Raw genomic sequence first — 22,394 nt, forward strand, 5'->3', positions numbered from 1 at the left:
AGGTCTAGGAGTGTGTGTGTGTGTGTGTGTGTGAGTGAGAGAGAGAGAGAGAGGTGCCTGTAGGGGGAGGGAAAGGGAGGGGCCGCGGAGGAGAGCCAGGTTTGAGGCAGGAAGGTGGCGGGTGGGTGGGAGTGAAGTAAAGCAGCCTTGGGGAGCAGGGGAGGAAGCCAGGAGGGCAGGCAGGCCCTGAGGTGTGGCTGAGCTTTGGTTTCCTCAGGTGTAACGTGGGGTCCTCGGGGATACCGCCCCCCCAGGGGGAGTGTTTTGGGCCTGTTCCCCAGAACCACAGCTACAACAGTCTGTTTCTCTCTCTCTCCCTGTCTCAGGTGGTGTGTGTCACTCCTGGGGCTGGAACGAGCATGGCATGTGCGGGGACGGCACCGAAGCTGACGTCTGGGCCCCAAAGCCCGTGCCAGGCCTACGTTTCTTCTTGGGACTCCATGTGGGCTGCGGGGCTGGCCACTCCCTGGCCCTTTGCCAGCTGCCAGCCCTCCCTGCCCTGGGCCAGCACCCCAGTGTCACCAGTCCTTCCCCAGATGCCACCAAGGAAGCCAGATCTCAAGAAGCTATGGAGCAAGAAAGAAACCAGAAGGAAAGGCATGCAGAAACTTCTCCCCAAGCCCAATCTGACAGGTTCAGAAATGGGGGGCTTGTGGCAGAGACCCTTGAATAAAGTGACCTTACCCACCTAACGTGTCCCTGGAGAATTGCTTTGTCAGGTTGCAGCAATCCTGAGAGGGGTTCAGGAGGCGCTGTGGGTGGACCGACAAGACCAGAATGATGGGTGGCTGCCTGCCTGGTGTCTGGGCTCTAGAAACAGACATCATTTCTACCCAGTGCATGAGAAGTCTTTACCCAAGGACATAGGAAGCAGCAGGAAGTCTCCAGCCTGTCCCTGACTGGTGGGGACAGAAAGTACAGCTCTGGGGTTTCATTCTCAGCATCCAGAGCATGCAGTCTGCTGGTTCAAGGTACCCTGGTTCCATGTACTCTGATCCGGTGACTGAATACTTGGACAGGATGGAGTTCTTCCCTTGGTGACTGGGACCAAGGGAGAGGGCTCTAGAGTGGGAGTGGAGGAAGTGTAGATGAGTAAGTGGAGGAAGAGACAAGACTTCTGGAAAGACCAGGCCAAAGAGACCCCTGGGACAGACAAGGGAATCTTTAGAACCAATGAAACTCCCAAGGTCAGTCTTCCTCTGAACCAGGCAGGACTCTGCAGCCAGTCTGTGTGACTGTAGTTGCCAAGCTGTATTTCTGGGTGAGGGACCAGCACCCGGTGGGAGGCGGGGTGGGGGGGAACTTAAGGGAAAGCAGCATCAAGAACCCTAACCCCTGAGCTCTGCCCCCCAGGCCCTTGGCTTCTGCAGGAAGGGGTCCTTCAGGTGAAACAGGGACCAGGCCAGGCCACAGGCCTCAGGCTTCTCTGGTGGCAGCTATGGCTCTGGGGGCCATGGCACCTTTTCCTCTGCTGTGACTGCCAGCAGGCCTTTGGCCAGAGGCCTCAGAAAGTGGCTTTCCCTGGTGGGCAGTATCACCACCCAGCCAGCCAGGGCTGTGGCGCATTGCACAGCGCCTCCTTCTGACTCAGGAGAGCATTTGAATCTGTGAATGCTAGGCTCCAAACGCTTGAGAATATTACAAAAGCCCAGAACATCATGACTGGAGGATCTGTAACCACCTTCTAGCCTAGTGGCCTCTAAACTTGTATTCCAGACCCTAGCAGTCTCCTGAGACTGAGAGCAACCTCCTGACAGTGGCCACCGGGTGGGCTGTGGGTAAAGGAAAGCCAACTACACAGAGGTCTGCCCCTGCCCCCCGCCAACCTTATTCACAGCAGCATCATTTTAACCTGGCTTCCCATAAGATTCACTTCACAAGGCGTCCTTGAGAAAGTTTTAAAACCACTGATCTTATGCAGCATTTTTGTTGTTCATGTGGGAAAAGAGAGGCCCAAGAAGGGGAAGGGACCATCTTAAGGTCACACAGCTCACTCCTGGCCCAGGGTCCTAATTGGGAGGTGACCCATCCAGTACTTTGAGCCAGACAAGGGGTACAGACAAGGAGTGGCCCTGAGATCATCAGGGAGTTCGACTCAGGACAGTGGGGATGAGGGCCATCCTGAGCTCCTCAGGCCTGCACCTAGAGACCATCCATGGCCAGTGGCTGACCTTGAACACCAGTGCATGGAGTCCACATCACTGCACTGGCCAGCAAAGCCTTTGGTCCTCCCACATCCCAGGACCAGTAGAGGCCAGTACAACCTCTGAGCACTTCCAGAGTGGAAGGAAGGACTTGTCTGGACACTCTGAGCTGGTCTTGCCAAGGTGACCAAGCCTTCTGAGATGGAGTGATCAGATGGCCCAGAGATGACCCAAACTGGAGCAAGTCCGCCATTACTGGCCGCCACCTGCTGTCCTACATGCTGAATGGTCTGCATCAGAGGGCAGCCCCACACGGGTGAGTCCTCAGGCCCGTACCTTCTAGACAGGGTTTCCATGCCTGAGGAGCCCACATGCAGTCTGTCTTGCAGCACAGCCCCCTACCTCTTCTGGCACCTGCTGGAAGAAATCTGAACCCCCGAAGCCTCTGCTGCTGAGCCCTCATGCTCCTGCCAAGGCTTCCTTGCGGGCACAAGATCGTGGGGCTCCTTCCCAGCTTGAGTCAGGGTAAGGTGGTGGATTGGCCTTAAGCCTCAGAACCTGAGCCAGACTCTTCTTAGAAGCCTGTGGAGCCCAGCTAATCCACTCACGCCGGAATGAATGGCTCTCGGCAGTAGACGACACCTCGGCCCCTTCAGTCCCCTCTAGTGACAGCAGTGGGCAGGCTTCTCCACGTCAGCTCACTGGCCAGATCAGAGCAGCACCGGAAAGCCCCAGGGCTTTCAGTGGGGTGAGGGGCTGTTGGCAGTGTCTCCCAGACTTTTTTTCTGCATCCTCTGAACCCTATTGGTTATTCACAGACTTGTAGATGCCCAAGCCCTTCATTCCTACTAGATCTCGAGCTCTTCATGAGCAAGGGACCAGGTCTTGGTTGATTCCGGAACCCTTCACCAAGGACAGGTCCTGGGACAGAGGACGTGCCCAATGGGTAATAATGAACGAGCTGGTTGGTACACACTTAGGGTTACCATAGGGTGGAGAGGCTGAACACGTGAGCTCTAAGATCCCCTCACCCCCACCCACCCTCTGCTTTTATCTCTAACAAATGTTTGTTAACTATGCTGTGGATAGCCAATCATTTGACGGTGATTAGCTAATGAGCCATAGGAGCCAGCTTGAGAAAATGCCCACTTATCTCTAAGAATGATTTTTTTTCTGCTAGACTAAGCTGATTGGCCTTCCCCCTCCCCCCACCATGCTGCCCTATGGGAATGAAGGAAGGAAGAAAGAGAGGGGAGTGAGATCCCCTGTGTGCTCATAGGTCTTAGGTCTGAGGCTCCTGGAGTGACTGTTGAAGGGCAGCCACACACCAGGTTTTCGGGGGATGTTTACAACCTAACCTGCCACACAGGCTCCCCTCGCAGGCACTCCAGCTCCCCTTGACACCCCACCACCTTCAGTCCCAGTGGGTTATCAGGTCAAAATTGATGAGGCTGTGCTTGAGAATGGTGAACCCAGGCCAGGGGCTCAGAGTAAAGCCCTCCACCTGCATCCACCACTTCTGAGTGAAGTGACTTAGTGATAAATTGAAATTGGAGGGTAGTGAGTCAGAAAGTGGAATGGGGGTTCCAGGTCCTAAGGGGCAGTGTCCGAATTCCCCAGCAACCAGAGCACAGAGAGGTGAGAGTTGGGAGAGGAGATCCGGAGGGTCTTGCCAGCCAATTTAAGGAACTCTGGCTTCATTCTCAGGACAACAGGTGTTTAAGCAGGAAATCAAGGTAGTCAAATATTTTTATGTGCATGGAAAGCTCAGGGCAGCAGGTAAATGGCCCCTCTATCACACCCATGGCCTGAGGACCCTGGTATTTAGGACCAATAACTCCGGTGTTCCAATCAATTCCACCTCCAGCCCCAGGAAGTCCTCAATGAGGACTTGAGATGGCTTCACCTAAGCTCTGGAGTCAGACCACCTGGGTTAAAAACTTAGCTTCATCATTCATCAGCTGTGTGGCTTTGAACCAGTGACTTTATCTCTCTGTGCCTCTTCTCTTGCCTCTATAATGGGCATGTTGAATTATTGTGGGTCATCATCAGACAGCTTGTCTCAGGTGTCCTGCACATGACAGATGCTCAGTGTATGTTAATCCCTGTTCCCCATCAGCTCCCATGTCCCTGAAAACCCCTATTCCAATGGCCTCGTGTCAAGTCCCACCTGAGTCCACCAGAGGCACTTCTCCCAGGATGGACCCCAGGTCGAGGGAACTCTGGTCTCCCTGCAGTCGCTGACACTGCTTGGCTTCTCTGTCCTGATGCTTATGAATGGCCGTTACTCAGGTGGTGTGGATCAGGCAGCTCTGTGGCCACGTGACCCCTGGGCAGAGGTCTTGCCACTCACTGCTGCACGCATCACCCCCTATTCATTGGTTCCTGGACTGCACAGGGAGCTCAGAAGTTGAGGTAAGTGCTCAGAGGGGATGAGAAACTGTTGGGTGAGAATTCGACACCCATCTTCAGACTTCTACCCACCCATATGATCGTTGACTTGGCCATACTGGCAGGGATGGAGGGAATGGAAATCCGGGAGGAACTGACCTCCACTTGTGTGTGGCCCTGGTCAGAGCACTCCCCTCTGGGCCTCAGTTCCTCATCTGTAAAGTGTTCAGAGGTGGCCTGCCATGTCCATTAGCGACTTTACCACCTGAGATTCTCTAATGGATAGGAAAAGAATTGGAACGCCAATCCCCACTCCACCCCCCGACCAAAACCAAATGAAATACCCAAGCAAATCAAGACCAAGTGAGCAACTCAAGCAAATCAAGATCCTAGGAGAGGCCTGCACCCCTTCCAAGATGCCACCAGGCTGAGTGAGGGGTATGCAATGGGGTGGCTGCCGGACAGTGCCCAGCAAGGGTACAGCTAGGTGGAGCACCCAGACCCATCAGACCCCTGCCTCTGGCTCCATCAAATTCAAGAATGGCCCTAGGAGGGAGGTGACCACGGTCTGCATGAAGGGCAGTGGCGGGGGCAGGGGTTAGGACCTCCACATAACCAGATTCAAGGGTCATGAATACAGCAGGATCCATAGAGACGTTTCCATGTTGGTGAACCCCCAGAGGATGCGCCCGTCTTAGGTCAAGGCCTTTTTTGTTGATTCCTCCTGAGCTCTCCCCCCACCCCCAACCAACAGGATCTGGGGAGGGGCAGGGTGAGGTGGGCAGAGCGGTCCTGGCTTTCTCCCAGTGATAGGACAGCCTGCACCTTGGATGGGTCCCTGAGACCAGAAGAGCCAGGGCTCAGGCTTACCCCACCCCAGCCGAGCCGCAGAAGGCCTGACCAGGGGCCCAGAACCAAATTGCGACACTGCTGGAGGAATAAAAACCCAAATTCATGCTTTATGTCCAAAGTCAGCTTTTTATTATCGAGAGCCAGGGCCCAGGGAGGGGAGGGTGCTGAACTAAAGCAGCATTGCTCTCTTTCCAGGAATGTTGCGAGCTGCAGTGAGAGCTTGAGATGTTGCATTTTTTTTTTTTCAACTCAAGCATGTGTTTTTCAAAAATATCATCCTTCCCCACCCCCCACCCCACCACTAATTTTAGAATCAGACCAAAGCCAAGCTACTGTCCTCTGTTTCTGTTGGGAAAATACTATATTTATTCGAGATGCAGAAGTGCGTCTCTGCAAACCTCCGATTGCTTCAGGAAAACAAATCTGCTTTAGACTATACAGAAACCATGATACAAAATTTATTTCATGCTAGAATCGCTTTGCATAACATTGGGCATGCAGTTTTTTTTTTGTTTTTGTTAAACTCTGAAGTACTAAATTGCATACAATGCCGGGTTGTGCCTTGATCAAGGTGGAGGAGGACTGGCCCTCCCACAGTCCTGATCTTTTTTGGTGCTCTGAAATAACACTTGAAAAATCCATACTGTGTTGATTATCTACTATGAACAATTTGTTATGAAAGTTGGTCACACTGAATCTACACACTGCTAAGATGATCGAATCAACCTAGACTAGCCGCTGTCAGGGATCTTGGGGAGACGTCCGCTGGGTCGCAAGCATGCCAAACAGAGGGAAGAAGGCGGCAGTGCGTTTCCACAATTCTATTTGGAGCAAAGTTTTCCGTTTCCGTGAGAGATGAACTATGAAGGTGAGGTCAATATGACCAATGACTGACCGACTGCCCTTTTGGGAACCTTTACTCTAGAATCTCCGTGTACAAAAGGGAAGCAATCCATTACTCATCCCCACTCCTTCCCCCACCCCGCTCATTCCCCTCCCCACCCCAAAAAAACGTACAGGTTTCTACCGAACGCCTTTACAGTTTGGCTCCAACAACATGTATAAAAGGAAAGAGCTTTGAAAGAAAATAGAGGACTCTTGCTTGTTTTTCTTCATTGTTGTCATGGTTTAGGGTAATCATACAGTTGCAGGGGAGGTGGGGTTTGTGGGTTTGGATTGCTGGGTTTTCTGTTGAACTTCATGCAAGTCATGCTAAGGAACCCCTCCATCCCACCCCCTCCCCGAATAAATTAAAAGCTTTTTCTTAAAAAAAAAAGGAAAAGAAGGAAAAGAAATCCTCTACGGTCAGTTACCATTTGGCCGTAGAAAAGCTACGTCCGTCCTAGTACAAGGCCTGGGCCACTCGGACTCGTCCGGCAAACCTGCATGGCGTGAATTTACTCTGTCCGAGGGCGAGGAGGGGCTGCAGGTCCACCCAGATGCTTAATAGCCACCAGTGTCCTGGGCCAAGTCGCCTGGTCAAGTCACTCTCACAGCCTCTGTCGGCATATACTTAGCAATGACAGGGCTTTCTTTGCAAAGATCTGTATGTAAAGAATACAATTAACACTTGAGCTTCTCTTCTTGGCTTTCCCATCCCGCTTGGTACTTAGTTTTTAAGGAAGGAGGAGGAAAGACCGAACAGCCGCATGCAGAGGCAGGCAGGATCTTCTCCAGCTGGCTTGGTTCTCCCATGCAGTGAGCCAGCCCAGCACGCCTCTTTCTCTCCCTCCTGGGGGAACGGGTTGAGCCCCTAACTCTTCTCTACCCTGCACACAGCTCATGGCCTGGCATTATCCTGAGAAAAGCAAGTCCTCAGCGGCTGTCATGACTCCATGAGAGCAGGACCGTGTGGATGTGGGTGGGGGCTCCCCACCCTCAGTGCCTCTGGGGAACTGCGGAGTGGGTACCACCTGCAAACAGTGGTTGCCATCGGACTCCTTGCTCCCTACAGGCTGCTTCTGTCCCACACACCCTGGGCTTCCGGAAGCCCAGTCAAGAAACTCTCCTGTCTGCTCTTTCAGGCCACACAGATTGATCCAACATTCAAGATGAGGGAGACAGGCAGCCCCATAAGACCTTACCAGCAGAGCACAGTCATGGGGAAAGGTCTACATGCCTTCCTCTCCCATCCCCTGGGCTTGCCCCTGATCCTGGTTTTCTAGAGCCTCCACTTGGGAGAAAGCCAGTTGTGAAGGGGAGCTTTAGGCCTATCCATGGAAGGTGCCGAGGATGGGGCAGGCAGCCCCCAGGCCGGCAGCCCCCCTTCCATGCAGCACCATGCGGGGTGTGGTATGCCGCGCTGGGGTCCACGGGACCTCCAGGCAGGGCAAGGAAGCAGAGGCCAGCCTAGATCAGGAGAGCACGCCAAGCACCAGAAGGACTTCCCCCGTCTCCGTGTGGGCTGCCTCTCCTCTTCTGGGTTTGCCCTTTATTTTGAATTCTCTATTTTCTCCTCGCCTATTATTGAACCATTTCAAATACTGGAGCAGTTGTGAATGGCTACCAGCTACACCAACTGTTGCTCGAAAAAGCCAACTATCTAGCCCAACCTGCTCACCCCAGTCAGCATGCAACCATATTGTGTGAGCCTGTGAGCCGCTCCCCAACATGCATGAGCTGCCCAGCCAGCCTGCTGTGCCGAGGACGGCTTCCTCCGCCTTCCAGGCCCTGCCTGGTGTCCGGAGCCTGGATCTAGGGTGCGCTGGGCCCCCGCCCCAAACTTCTCCCCAGTCCATGCTCAAGCTCTAGTGGAAGCCTTGTCCCCAGGAGGTCGGTTTACAAGACAAGGGTCTGATCCAACCTTGACCACCACGGGGCTCCGCCTTCACCAACCACAAGGGGGCACTGACCACACCTGGGGCCGCAGCTACTGGGTGCTGGGGTTGGAAGGGGCTGCACGGAGTCATACATAACCACCTCCTCTTGGCTAGTTTCCTATCTGCCACTCGCAGTGTTCTGACTGGCACATACCTTACCTCTGCAAGGACGCTGACCTCACTGCCAAGCCTTTAAGCTATCTCTCTCGTCATGACCGCCCCCCCACCCCAACTGGTCTATATGGATTCTCTTTAAAGGATGCCTGTTCCAGAACATGGATCTTGGGTGGCTAGGCCCACAGGGTCCTGGCCAGCCCAGGCCTACCCTGTTGCTCTCCCCAGCCAAGGGACAGGGGAGATCACTTTGCCTTTGGGGTCTGACCTGCCATCTGCCAGAGTAGCCTGGGGGAAGTTGAGGATCTTCCCACATCTCTGGGTACCCCTCTGCCTTGGGGGAATGTAGTCGGCCAGCCTGTCCCCAAGTCCCTTCTTACCCCTGAGCTCAATTGCAACCCACAGCTGCCTGGACCTCAGGTTCTCTCTGCCAGCCTACCATCCCAACTGGGAAGGGTGGGACTCAGACCTCTGGGGGCCGACCCTGGGGCTCCTCCTGCTCCTTTCCCCCCTCATTGTGCCTGCCTGCCCCTCAGCGCCCCTCGCCCGCCGCCCCGCCCACCCCTGTGCAGGAGCGCGAGGCAGGCCCGCTGATGCAGAGCACCCCGGCCTCCTCTACATACCCTTTCTCACTCCTCCACCAGGTGGGCACGCGTACTCCCCAGTTGATAAGAGGAAGCAGGGTCCGTATCTCTCGCGGGTGCCCGAGCGCGTAAAAGGCAGGCCCTCATCGGGAGTGAGGGCCTGGTCTATGTGGGGGCAGTCTTCGTTCGCCAGCGCGGCCTTCGCCACCTCCCCATTCAGTTTGGAATCTTCAAACATATAAGCAGAAGCTATTGAGACACTGAAAACTGTTTAGTGCAGGGGGGGACAGGCCAGAGTGGGACATCAGCAAAGGGTAGTGCGTGACTGAGGACAGAAAAGTGAGCGGGAGAGGCACGAGGCTGGGGGTCTCCAGCTCGTTCGGGCAGCCTTTGGGCTGCCCACAGTGCTGGGGAGGAGGGTTCCTGGGTTTGCTCAAAGTTTGCAAAAAGATGAGTTTGGTGATGGGCCCAGCAAGCGCGGTGCTGGGGGGCCGGGCCCAACGTCCAAGGTGGGGCCGATGAGACAGGATGGTGTGGATGCGGTCATGGGTAGAGGGCCAGACACAGAGCTCAGGGAGAAGACAGACAGACACGCAGAAACACTCCTGTCCAGAGCGGCAGCATTTTCTGATCCCTCTGCTGCTGACCAGAGCCCGGCTGCCCCCTCCACATCCAGCTGTCTGCTCAGGCATCCCTGGGCCCCACCCAAACCCCAAGGGTCAACTCCACTCCAGGCCCCCTGTGGATCCTCTCTGGTCATTTGCTTTATGGTGTTCCCCCATCACACCCTATCTGATCACTCTATCCCACCCCCATATGGACCTAATCCAGTCACTCTCTATGCTCCATCACCCATACAGACTAGGCCTGGTCACGCAGTCTCCTGGTCCCCCATCCAGTTGACCACTCAATCTGCTCCCTCTCCGTACAGACTTAAGCTGGTCACTCAGTCCACTCCGCTCACCACCCAGACCAAGCCAGGGTCTTCCACCTCGCTCTGCCTCAAGCAGGCCTCATCAGCTTGCACAGGCGCAACAAGAATGCAGGCATGAGGCAGTGACAGCAGCCAGGGTTTGGGAGGGACTCCCATTCCTCCGTCGCCTTTCGGCAGCGTCCCCCGCAAAGCAGAGCAAATGGATGTGTAAAGACAACAGCGGCTGATGGACTCGGGTGGGAAAGACGAGTCTTGGCCTCTGCGGTAGCCTGAGAAGGAAACTGGGAAGAAGTTTGGGGGCACATTTGGTGAGGGCGCAGCTCTAGCCAGAGCAGGACGCTCCCCCAAATCCAAGAGCAGCATCGTGGACGCCTCTGGAGCTGGCAGAGAGGGCTCTGTTGGCCTCTGAGCCCACCCATCACTTTTGGGGACCCCTCCCCTGCTTTCTGCCCTCCAAGCAGACTCTTCCTGGTTAGGGTGGCACCGACTCAGTCCCCAGGGTGGGCCCTGGTGGTGGTAGTGGTGGTTTAGTAGCTAAGTCGTGTCCGACTCTTGCGACCTCATGGACTGTGTAGCCCACCAGGCTCCTCTGTCCATGGGATTTTCCAGGCAAGAATACTGGAGTGGGTTGCCATTTCCTTCTCCAGGGGATCTTCTCAACCCAAGAATCAAACATGTATCTCCTGCATTGCAGGCGGATTCTTCACCAACTGAGTTACGAGGGAAGCCTGAGGTTTCCTCAAAGACTTCCTCCAGGGTGAGAGCCTCAAGGGAAGACAGACCCAACGTGGGTGTGACCACAGCGGGAGGCCCTCTGAAAGGCTAAAGAGGGGCAAAAAGCTGGAGAGAGTCTCCACCCAATTTGACCCTCTTCCGTGACCCTGTTCACATCATGTAACTACACGCAGAAGTGATCCTTCTCCGTGTGCACACGCTCGGCGTGCCCGCGGGTGGGACCACCACCCGTGTACACATCATGTCACTACAAAGAGGCAGTCAGTCAAAAGAGAAATGGACCAATCAGGTTTATTCGTAAAGCAAATCCAAAAAAAAAAAAAAAATCCCATCATAATTTTGGAACTTAAAAAAAAGTCTGTCGTACAAGATGGCAAAGCATTTCATGTACAGTGTGTTTCTTGACAGATCCCAGGGGCTTCACTCCCCAATTCACTCTGAACCAGAAAGGTTAGTTACCAGGGTAACTCTGATACCACGTGACTGGGGTTGGGGCCTCTCTGGGGAACTGGGCACTGCCTAACACTGGGGGTGTGTCTGAGGGCACACAGGTGTGCACACAGACCAGCCCAGCCCTTCCTCCCAGTCTGGCTGGACCTCCCAAGGGTCTCTGGGGAGAGAGGAACGGAGTTCAAGGGAGGAGGCAGTGGATAGGGGGATGGAAGTTGGAGCCCACAGTACCCTGTACACATTTTCTTCTAGGGGAAAACAGTGAGTCCTACCAGGCAGCATCTCCATCTGGGGGGAGAGCCAGAACTTGTGATCTCTCCACTGGCCATTGCCTGCCAGCGGAGGTATCTACAGCCTGCAGGGCTCACCCAGGGTTGGGTAGCCGAGCCTGAGACCCTCTGTGTGACTCTGCCCCCCAGTGCCGTGCCCCTGGAGCAGCCAGCTCCCACAGCCTTTAGAGGACCTGAAGTTGAGGCTGGTTTCCCTGCAGGGGTCGGGCCAGGGGGCAGCTGAGTGGGCTGCCTGGGTGGGTGTGAACCAGACCCCCTTCCCTTCTCAGAGCCTGCTTCTTCTCTCAAACATGTCCTCTGAGAAAAGGCCAAGCCTGGGTGGGAGTGTTTGGGTCCTGCTCTTTGAAGGAGCCAGCCTCCCTGGGCTGTGGGCTTATCTGTGATGTGGGGTGCTCTCAGAAACTGGGAACCATACTGTCCCTCCCCAGTTTCAGAGGAGGGCTGGAAAAGAGACTAGCCAAAAAGTGGCCAGCTCACCAAACCTGGGGAACTCATGAAAAAAGCCAGAGGCGCCAGGTCACCCAAGACTGCCCCCTCATACCCCGACCTTGTCCTTTAGATGAGATGGTCACCAGGTCCCTCAGTTCCCACCTGCTCCCCAGAAGGCTGGGAGCCCTGCCCTCCCTGGCCAGGGCCCCTTGGCCCCGACTAGACCCGAGGGCCTACGATGATGAAATGGCAGCATGGGCAGCGTCTCACAAAGATGGTTTCCAGGCTTTGAAATGGGCTGAGAGAGATGAGCGTCCGCGAGAGGGTCATTTTTTTTTAAACTTTGGAGCAAGGAGAACCCGATGTCCGGCCCTGAGCCAGCAGGCTGGCTTGTGTGCCCTGGTCTCTGGGCACCACCAAGGTACTTACTGTTCACACCAGCAGCGGGCGCCGGGGGCGCACGCAGGGCTAGGGTGGGGCAGGTGGGGTGGCTGGGAATTTCCTTGGGTTTAGCCCCCCAGGTGGGGCTGCCCAGCCTGGGGCTCAGGGAAAAAACCCCAGGTTAACTGGGGACGGTCTGTGAGAGATACGAGCTGAGTACAATCACAAGAACCGGCACAAGTCATGCAACAGAACGAGGAGAGAGAGAGAGAAACATGATTAGTGGAGAGAGAGAAAGAGAGAGCATGTGAACAACACAGAAAAGAACACCCAGTCCTGGCCCTCAGAGCCCCTTATTTCTCCGCTCCTTCCCCCTGTGCCACCAGGGGGCCTCGCTGACCCCACTCAGGGCCCCCCGCTGCCCACCCTGGCCCTGCATCTGAGCAGAAACTTGGTTAGCCCCTGCAGAGGGGCCCTGCCCACACCTTGCCTGGTCACCCCTGTCCCAATCCCGATACCTCCCCTGCCCCGGGGGGTACACCACTTGCCGCACCCACTGCAGCTGGCAGGGGAGACGTGGAGGGCCGGGGCGGGGGCCGCTTTGGACTCAGCTGCTCAGGGCAGACCCTGGAGGCTGCAGGGGCAGCTCTGTCCCAGCTCGGGGCAGACCCAGACGGGGGTGCTTTTCAGGACCTCACTGCTGCCCTAGGTGCAGATGGACAGGAAGGGGGAGGTCTGGCCACCACCCATCCCCTGTACTAGCCCCCTGCTCACCTATGGTGGGACCCCACAGCCCCAGACGCAGCACCACAGAGGAGCAACCCACATCACAGGAGCAGAGATGGACGAGACACACGTGAAGGCACATGGCAGGACAGAGGGAGCACTCTGAACTGCCCAGAGCAGGTGGTCTGGGCCCCCGGCTGCAGGTCAGGGAGGGACCCCCTTTCTGCAAGAGAAGCAGCTTCTCCTGAACTATCAACCCCAGCCCCTGACCATGGGGGTGCCATCCTGGCATCCTCCCATGAGACCCTACAACCCCTGCTGGGACGAATCCCCCAGACACTGGAGCCATGTCAGCCGTGATACCGAGGAGACCAGACACTTGACCTGAGGCTGCAGGAGAGACCAAGACGGGGAGGGGAGGGGAGGGGAGGGTGCTGCTGACATGACTGGGACGGCTTGCCTGAGTCCTGGAGTCTGGCCTTGGGCAGGGGGTGCCCTCAGAGCCCAGCATGTGCACTTTGCCCCAACCCAGGTTCTAAAGGTAGAACTGGAGTCTCACTGGGCCAACTGACTGCCCTTGGGGTGGAGGGCGGTTGTCAAGGTCTTGGGGACTGCATCTCAGCTCTCAGTTCCTGTGGGGTCCAGCCTCCCATCACATTTGCCTTCCTCGCTTCTGGCCTCCCCCACACTCACTCACCAACACACCCCAACCCCATGCCCACCAAGGAGCATAGCTGCAAGCAGAAGAGGAGGCCAACGGGAAGAGACTTGGGGATGCAGAGATAGGGAGACATCCACTAAGGATCACACACTTATGCTTATCACTTGGGTGATAATTTGGGTCTCACACACCAGCTTTCAGAGGGAGGAGGGTTCTGGTGAAGGACCAGGCTCAGAGCAGGTTTGGGATGTCAAGACAGCACCCCTAGGAGCAATAAGAACTTGGGAAAGGGGAGGAGGCAGTGTGTGGGGGACGGAAGGGAGTGAGGCAGCTGGGCCCCAGAGAGAAGGGCTCTAAGTACCTGGCTTAAGCCAGGACAATCTGGATCCCTGAGACCTGGGGCCAGGGCAAAGAGGGTCCCAGGGCCAGGGCTGTCGTGGTGGTGGGGTGCAGGGGCTCTAGGAGGAGTGCACAGGCTTTCCGGGAAAAGGGCCTGTGTCCTGGGGCTAGCTGGTGTACATATCAGAACACACATCTGCACTCTGTGTGTGCACATGCATGCATGTGTACACGTGTGTGGATGTGTGTGTATATGTGTGCATGCACACATGCCCTCAGCACATGGAGAATACTAGCATTGTCTGGGACTGAAGGATTTGTGCCTGGCGGGAGTGAATCACTGGGGAGGATGGGACAGGGGGCCAAGGAGTGCTATGGTGATGCCACTCAGGCTCAACTCTTCCTGCTGAGGCCTGGAGTGAAGCTAGGGGCGAGGCCCACCCAGACCCTTTCCCAGAGCCCCAGGAATTTTCCTCGCCGTGACGGTGCTCCTGAGGTCGAACAGAAGGGTGAGATGATCCAAAGCAGAGAGGCGGGGCAGGGGCTTTCCACGGCCCATGCCTGGCTGGCTAAGCAGAAGCCACGCATTGGCCGAGAAGTCCAGCCCCACCCCAGGCCCTCCCATTCCAGCCTCTGAGACCCCTGCCCTGCTCCTGGCCCAGCCCAGAACACTAGCCACACTCCTCTCAGGTGTCTACAGGGATCCCAGGGAGTGGGGAGGGGTATGGGACCGGGTGAAGGGGCTAGAAAGACCTCAGACAGAGAGGTGGACTTTCAGGGTACCACTCTGGTCAGTATAGCTATGTGATGAAGCCGGATGCGGAGTAGGATGGGGTGGTGGGCCAGAGAGTGGGACATCAGGGAAGAAAGAATCAGTCAGCCACTGGGGAGGCCATTCAAACCAGGGGACAACTTGCTCCTCTGGGGCTGAGGGAGCCTGCAGCCCCACCTCCTGCCCTGGGCACAGGGTGTCTTCTGCAGACTAAACACTACCTGTCACTCACTCAGCCTCCCTCGCCCCAGCACCTCTTCTGAGTTCAGTGTTGTCATGCTTTTCTGGGTCATTCATTCCCTTCAAATCCCTGTGTCCACAGAATAAGTCGATGGTATTCCATGGGTAGAGGTAGACTATGGGCTTTTTATCTTCGGACCAGAGCCCCATGATCAACTTTATGTGCTATGTGCAGGTTCTCATAAAACTGAGATAGTCCCATAACGAACCACTAGCCATGGAATATGAGAATATATCCCACGGTGACTAGTATTGTTTCATGGCCCCCCTCCCCCCTCCCTGACCCCCACTGAATTCACGGGAAAGTGGGCGTACACTGGTTGGGATGTCGTGTATTGCTGCTGCAGTCCCTACCGCCGGAAACAGGGAACACTCTCAGTGGGAGGTTGTTGCTGGTCTGAAGCGCTTTCATCTAAGCTGCCCGGGTGGTGGCCCCCTCTAGTCCTTTGCTCACCAGCTGCTTCCATCAGAAAGAAGGCCACTGGAAACTCCCACTGGACCATCAACCCAAACAGACAACGTGAAAGCTAGAGTCACTCCAACAGGTTCCTAAAGATAAATGCTAAACTCTAGAGTGGTGGTAGAAGATGAGCTGGTTCCGCATGCTGTGGGGTGAGTAAGCTTGTTACGGAGGGCAAGAGGCGTCTCCGAGGACACGCCTGGAGCTAGGCAGCCGGCATCGGAGCAGGAATGCTACTCAGCTATGGAGACAGGCTCTGCTGGGGGGGTGAGAATCCTTGCTGCTGTCTCTGCAGGGACCTCCTGCCAGAGCCCAGGCACCATCCGTGCCACGTGCACTGCCCGAAGGGAGCCGTGTAAAGACCAAATGGGCAGCTGTCTGGCATTTCCCAATCACACCCACCCCGCCCCGCCGTGACTCCGGGTCAGTGGCCTGAGTCAGCGACTCATGCCCAACTCCTGCCCATTGAGCAGCGGAGCCCCCGGGCTCCTGCTAAGAGAGTCCTCAGCAACCTCACGGGCCGTGGCATCTCTTCAGAACCCCACGAGACCGGTGTGTCAACCTCCTTACCGGGGGCCACCAGTGAGGTTCTAGCAGGCTCTCGCCTCATGAATTTGGCTGCCCAGCATCTTCCTGGGCCCCCAGACGCCACACCTCTAGACTGAGCGTGGGGTCTAGAGTCACCCACGGAACTAAGGAAGCAGTCTGACTGAATCTGGAATCATCGCTATAGGGGGCAGAGGTGAAAGGTCAGATCGACATGCCTCTAAGAGGTTTCCTACCTGCTCTGTTAATTTCTAAAATTTCTTCCTGGGCCAGCGGGCATGTGTCACTCTGAGTACTGTGATGTGGAGAGTTTACGACAGATTTACAATAATTGGGAGATCCCAGCTGCGGTGGCCGCGGAATATGCTTCTTTTTTTTCTTTGGTAGTTTCTGCTTAGCCATGGCTAAGGAGTAATACATCCCAAAATTGTTCACGATGACGGGCACAGGCATGGCGATGGTCAGCACGCCCGCCAGCGCACACAGCGCTCCCACCAACATGCCGGACCATGTCTGCGGGTACATGTCTCCGTACCCCAGCGTCGTCATGGTGACCACAGCCCACCAGAAGCCGATGGGGATGTTCTTAAAGTGGGTGTGCTCACTGGCGCTGGGGTCATTGGGCTGAGCCCCTATCCTCTCGGCATAGTAGATCATGGTAGCGAAGATCAGGACGCCCAGAGCCAGGAAGATGATGAGCAGTAAGAACTCATTGGTGCTGGCTCGCAGAGTGTGGCCCAAGACCCGTAGGCCCACGAAGTGGCGGGTCAGCTTGAAGATGCGCAGGATACGCACGAAGCGGACGACGCGCAGGAAGCCCAGCACATCCTTGGCGGCCTTAGAGGACAGGCCGCTCAGGCCCACCTCCAGGTAGAACGGGAGGATGGCCACAAAGTCGATGATGTTGAGCGAGTTCTTGATGAACTCCACCTTGTTGGGGCAGAAGACCACACGCATGAGGAACTCAAAGGTGAACCAGACCACGCAGACGCCCTCGATGTAGGTGAGGAAGGCCTCCGTCTCCGCCTCCCGGTAGTAGCGCACTTGCGTGCCGTTGCGCACGTTCTCGATCTCCGTCTTGTTCACGATGGGATTGAAGCGCTCGTGGGTCTCCAGGCAGAAGGTAGTGATGGAGACGAGGATGAAGAACAGGGAGGCAAAGGCCACATACTGTGGAGGAGAAACACACAGTGTCAGAGGGGAGGTCCTTCCCCCAAAGCAGAGAGACTGGGTGCCTCTGGGCCAGGTCCAGTCTGGGGCCAGGCTGGGCAAGATACCTGCAGGACACCCCTTCTGACATGGGCCAGGCAGGCAGGCCACCATTCCCTCTTCAGAGCGTGGAGTATGGGGGTAAGAGACCTGCAGGGTTAAGAGGCTGTGGCGGAGATTTCTCTGTCTTCACAAATGCCTTTCCTTTCTTCCTGGATGAGTGGCTAGACCATAATTTCCCAGCCTGCCCTCCAGGCTGGGTGGGGTCATATGACTGGTCTCAGGCCATCCGACAGTGCACAAAAAGGTGTGCATGAAGGCCCGGCCTGGCTCACAAAACCTTCCTGCTCAACCTTTCATGCCCTCTCTCTTTCTCTGAATGTTGAAGCCCAAGGAAGCCAGCAGGGCCACCATAAGAAAGTAGCTGGGTCCCTGGAAAGAAAGACACCTACTAAATACACAGGTGGGAAATAAACTTCTACTTTGTTGAGATGTTGCACTCTAGATGTGATTTATTAAAGCATTTAGCACCCCACCCCACCACTGATGAAAGTGACCTAGGTGGCTGAGGCTGAGGTTGGCAAAGAAAGGAGGATAGGGAAGCTATGGTGGAGCCAGGCCCCTCAAAGGCCACATCTCCCATCTTTCTTCCGTCCCTCCGCTAGGCTGTTCACTCTCTTTTTCAGGGCTCTGTACCTCATGCAGGCAGTCTCTTCATATTCTATCCTATGTTGAATTGCAAAAGACGTATCTTCCCCAAGGCCTTACACAACTCCTTTACCCACTTCTCTCTATTGTCCCAGGAACTCACATCATGTATTGGAAGTGTATCTCCAATGGGTGATACACTTGGGTGTATCAGATGGGTGTATCTCCACCCATCCTGGAGATACGGAAATAAAGACTAAATGGTCATTTGTCAGAGATACTGGGTTGTAGATTCAGGCATAAGGAGGAGAATTGGACCAGGGGTCCTCAAATGCACCATAAACCATAGAGATGGCTTTGCTCCTGTTCCGGCCGGCTGGCCCCAGGGGAAGGGGGTGGGTGGGAGGAAGGAATAAGCTGCTGGGGAACTAGGGTTTTCCAAACATATGTGGGTGCCTGGTCCTTTCAGATCCCCTACCCGGGTGAGAAAGAAATGGCCAGGATAACCCAGTCTGTCCAGAATGGCCTGCTCTGGCCCCACCCCCTGAGAGAGGTTCAGGAGACTTTGTGGTCTGATTTGGTCACCCTCACCCCCATCTGATGACCCACTGGGCTTCTCTAACCACAAGCAAACACGGGTACCCTAGGAAAGAAAATCAAGCAGCTGTCAGAGTTTCAAACCTTCCCACTCAGACTGAATTCCAGACAAGGGCTCTTCTTACAGCCTCCAGTCTGGGATCATGGAACTTTAACACTGCCCTTGGTAGAGGAACCCTGGCCAGGGGGTTCTTCTCCAGGAACCCAGCTTTCATGTTCCTCCTGCTTCCCTCCCCTCTGGACTCCCCTTCTCCCAGCCTATCAAGACAGACCATGAACCGTGCAAGGCCATCTCCCTGGAGGCAGTTCTGGGCTACAAACTAGAATGGGTGGCAAGTTTATTCTCCAGAGCTGCCTTCACAGAAAACTTCAAGGAGTGCCAAGGTGCCACTCTTTATCTGCCACAAGAGGCAGCCGTGCTGCTTCTAGTAATTTCTTTGGTTTGTATTGATGTACCTCCCCACTTGGTGGTGACCCTGTCTGGGTTGACCATAGCCACGAGACCTGACACTCAACCTAGCACAGATCTAGATATGAAGAACCGTGTGGACCTGCAAAGACACATTCCAGGTTGAGAGAAAGGGAGAGGAGAAGGAAAGGGGCAAAGTCAGCATTTTAGAATATCAGAGTAAGAGCAATCTTTAGAGATTATCTGGTCCAAGGCACTGCATGCTATAAATGGGAAGTCTGGGGCAAAGAAACAGGAAATGATCTACCCAAGCCACTCATCATGGCATGCTGGCTCCTGCTGGCTTTAGAGAGTCATGCAATTTTCAAAAACTTGATCCTAGATTACTATCGAGTGTGACCCCTCTGCCTTCTTCCTTCCATCCAGCCTTCCTTCTTCCCTTTGTTTCTTCCTTTCTTTCTCCCTTTCACCCACTCATCCTTCCTCCCTCCTACCCTTTCTCCCTCCTTTTTAGCCACATATCCATTCATCCTTCTTTTCTCCCTTCTTCTATTCCTTCCTTTGTTCCTCCTCCCTTCTCTCCCTCTTTTCCATCCGAAATGCATTTATTCATTCGTCTCTTCCTTCTCTCTTTTTCCTTTCTCCCTCCCTTCCTTCCTTCCACCTACCCATCTATCTACCTGTCCATCCATCCACCCATCCATACTTTTTTCCTTCCATTCCTCACCAAGCGCCAGGCTATGCCCAGCATGGAGTGCAATAAGACCTCAGCCCTGCCCCCAGGGAGCCCCCCACACAGCTGAAGATAAAGGACACACACAGAGACAAGTAAAAAGCAGTGGACTGAAAAGGTGAGCCCCCATCAGCCCTGTGAAGTACATGGGGTTTGGACAAGATGAGGGCAGTGCAGGGACTTAAGCCAGGTTTTCTGATTCCAGAAATAGCACGTTAAGGGTCCAGAGAGTGCTGACCTGGGACACCACAGGGGCAGGCCAGGAAAGCAAACTGGAAGCAACTGGAAGGGGTCACCAACTCCAATCCAGGTTCATCCAGCTCCAGCACTTTTTCCTGTAGCAGTTATCAAAGTTCTTGGAGCCAAGAACATATCCCCAGATGCTGAGTATTTGGCCTCAGATTCCCTCTGAAGGGCCCTGTCTTAGAGCTTGGAATTCACAGCCCAGACTCCCAGGGCCAGGTCACGTTCCTGCCCTGGTCTTTTTGAGAGAGGAGAGGAACATGGACACTGTGAGTATCTAAAGGATGCCGAGAGGCTGGGCCTGCTGCATCTCCGGGCTCCTGATCCCGGCCAGGTGGTGGAAGGCAGCAGGTGCTGCCTCTCCTCTGCTCCATCAGCCGTGGCATCCCCTTCTTAAATCATCCCACAGCTGTCCTCCTCTGTCCCCTCCATGCACATGAGACTCTCTCTCAATGGGGTCACTGTCATAAAAGCCAGCATATTGTAGGCTTCAATCTCAGCCATGAGTACAGCATCCACCCAGTTATCAGAAGGGGCAACAACTGGAATCCCAGCTCTCTGCTTGGCCATCTGGCCACAGAGAAAAGCCCTGACTTCTCAGCCTAGCCTGTGAGGCTCCCTGTGCCCTGACCGCACTGACTTCCCAGGGACCTCTCCCTGCAAGCACCCAACATTCTTGCCACATGCAGATCAGATCAGATCAGATCAGTCGCTTACCCTCTGCCATTTCTGACCTTCCATCTCTGTGTCTCTGCACCTGCTGCCCTTTCCTCCAGGGTGTTCCTGCTGATCTCCACGTGGAAAAACCCATCCACCCATCAGTGCCCCACTAAGTAGCCCTTCTCCTGGGACACCTCTCCCAGGGAGACTTCTTCTTGGCCCTGAGGCCCTTAGGAGGCAGCAAATGAAGTCCCCCCCACCCTACCACCCAAGGAGCCTCTAAATTTCCCCCAGGGAGGCAGCGAGACTGTCTCCAACTTGTGCTCATTAGTGCTTGGGGAGCCTCACAGGTACAGCCCAGAGAGGGCACTGATGTCCCCGGGGTCTTCTCACTTCCTCCCAGGTGCCCTCAAAGGCCCTCAGAGCTCTACACCCATTGGCTCTTCTTGAACAGGTCCTGACAGGAAAATTGAGGCCCAGGAAGTGGTAAGGTCTTCTAAAATTAGGATAGACAAATCCTGGGTTCTCAGGGATCAATGGCCATCCCTTTCAGATTCTTTCCTCTTTGGGCCCCAGAGACCAAGGAGTGGGGGTGCCGGGGTGGGCAGCAGCGATCAGCCTTAGAGTCAGATACTAGGACTTCTTCCCCAGAGGAGCTGGGGAGGTGTAAGTCAGGCTTCCTAGACTCTGCTGCAGGCACCTAGTCCCTTGTCACAGGCAGGGCCCCAGCAACATCTGGGTCCAAGTGGGCCCTTTGGATCACTGTGGAGGAAAGCGCCCCAGCTTGCTCAGACTGCCACAATCTCCTAAGCCTAGCGACTAGCAAGTCAGCCCCAGCGCATCAAAGCCAAAGCAAGAGCCCATGGTCAAGCGAGTTTCTAGTGCCCTCCCACCCATCCTCAGGGAAGCTGAGCCAGAAAGGAGAGAGGAGAAGCCGCCAAAGCTAAAGGCCTAGAGCTCCCTGGTGGTCTAGCCATTAAGAATCTGCCTGCCAATGCAGGGACACGGGTTTGATCCCTGGTTTGGGAAGGCCCCACATGCCGTGGACAACTAAGACTGTTCACCACAGCTATTGAGCCTGTGGCCTAGAGCCCACAAGCTGCAACTACCGAGGCCCGCATGCCCCACAGCCTGTGCTCTGCAACAAGAAAAGCCGCCATAACGAGAAGCCCGAGCACCCAATGAAGAGCAGCCCTGACTCGCCACAACTAGAGAAAGCCTGTGCACAGTAACAAAGACCCAGTACATGCATTAAAAAAAAAAATGCTAAAAGGCCTGCTGTGCACCTTTAACCTTCCCACAGACCTGGTGAGACAGGTGGTTGTACCTTATTGTGCCAAAAAGGAAACAGGTTCAGGGACTAAACCAAGGTTTAAGGCTAGTGATGAAGCTGAGGCTTGGACCCAAGTTGATCTGGCTCCATTGTCTAAGCTCTGTCCACCACCAGAGATGCCAAAGCTTTGGGGGCTAAAAACACAGCTCTGTGCACTAGGGAGCTGGCCTTAACTGTGTCTGGATGACTCGATCTTGGAGCTTGACACCCATAGCTTGGACTCCATGTGCCAGCCCAGGGTGCTGCGGAGACCGCTCCTAAGGCTCACTGCCTGGGCCTGCCGGGCAGAGGTTCCCTCCCTGCCAGGGGTCAGCTGATTCTGGGAACTCCCCATCCTTGGGCATCCACCCTGTCCCTCTGGCTGAGCTCCCTGAACAAGTTGTGGTCATCTCTCAGCCTGCCCTCTCTGGGTCTGCCAGGACACGGTCAGCCAGATAGAGATGCAGGCTGGGCCATCTGAGGCTGCTGTTGGCATTGATTCCCCGAGCAAGATGGGGCAGCCTCCCCACCCCAGGCACTCGCAAGTGCTGGGCACTGAGGCCCAGGACCATTTCAGGCATTCTGGGCTCCAGCCTGTGCATTCAGGTATCCTGGTTCTCTCTCTCTCACTGGGGACAGACATAACTTGACCTCAGGAGTCCAAGCTATGGATGTCAAGCTCCAAGATTGAGCCATCCAGACACAATCAAGGCCAG

At 55.3% G+C, this 22,394-nt stretch overlaps 2 protein-coding genes across 2 annotated transcripts in view; one reads left to right on the forward strand and one right to left on the reverse strand.

Annotated features, from left to right (window-relative positions):
* Nucleotides 1-688, forward strand: part of SERGEF (secretion regulating guanine nucleotide exchange factor) — a 249,901-nt gene extending 249,213 nt beyond the window's left edge. Inside the window, exon 11 of the mRNA XM_010830521.1 lies at nt 327-688. Coding sequence (XP_010828823.1) covers nt 327-673 — 347 coding nt within the window. The 3' untranslated portion in view covers nt 674-688. The remainder of the gene's footprint in view (nt 1-326) is intronic.
* A 6,178-nt stretch (nt 689-6,866) lies between these two features.
* The window catches only part of KCNC1 (potassium voltage-gated channel, Shaw-related subfamily, member 1), a 44,794-nt gene continuing 29,266 nt past the window's right edge, over nt 6,867-22,394 (reverse strand). Inside the window, 3 exon segments of the mRNA XM_010830662.1 lie at nt 6,867-6,931; nt 8,944-9,132; nt 16,104-17,037. Coding sequence (XP_010828964.1) covers nt 6,867-6,931; nt 8,944-9,132; nt 16,104-17,037 — 1,188 coding nt within the window.

The sequence above is a fragment of the Bison bison genome, unplaced genomic scaffold (genome assembly GCF_000754665.1).
Source record: "Bison bison bison isolate TAMUID 2011002044 unplaced genomic scaffold, Bison_UMD1.0 scf7180017864518, whole genome shotgun sequence".
In the NCBI taxonomy this organism is placed as follows: Eukaryota; Metazoa; Chordata; class Mammalia; order Artiodactyla; family Bovidae; genus Bison; species Bison bison.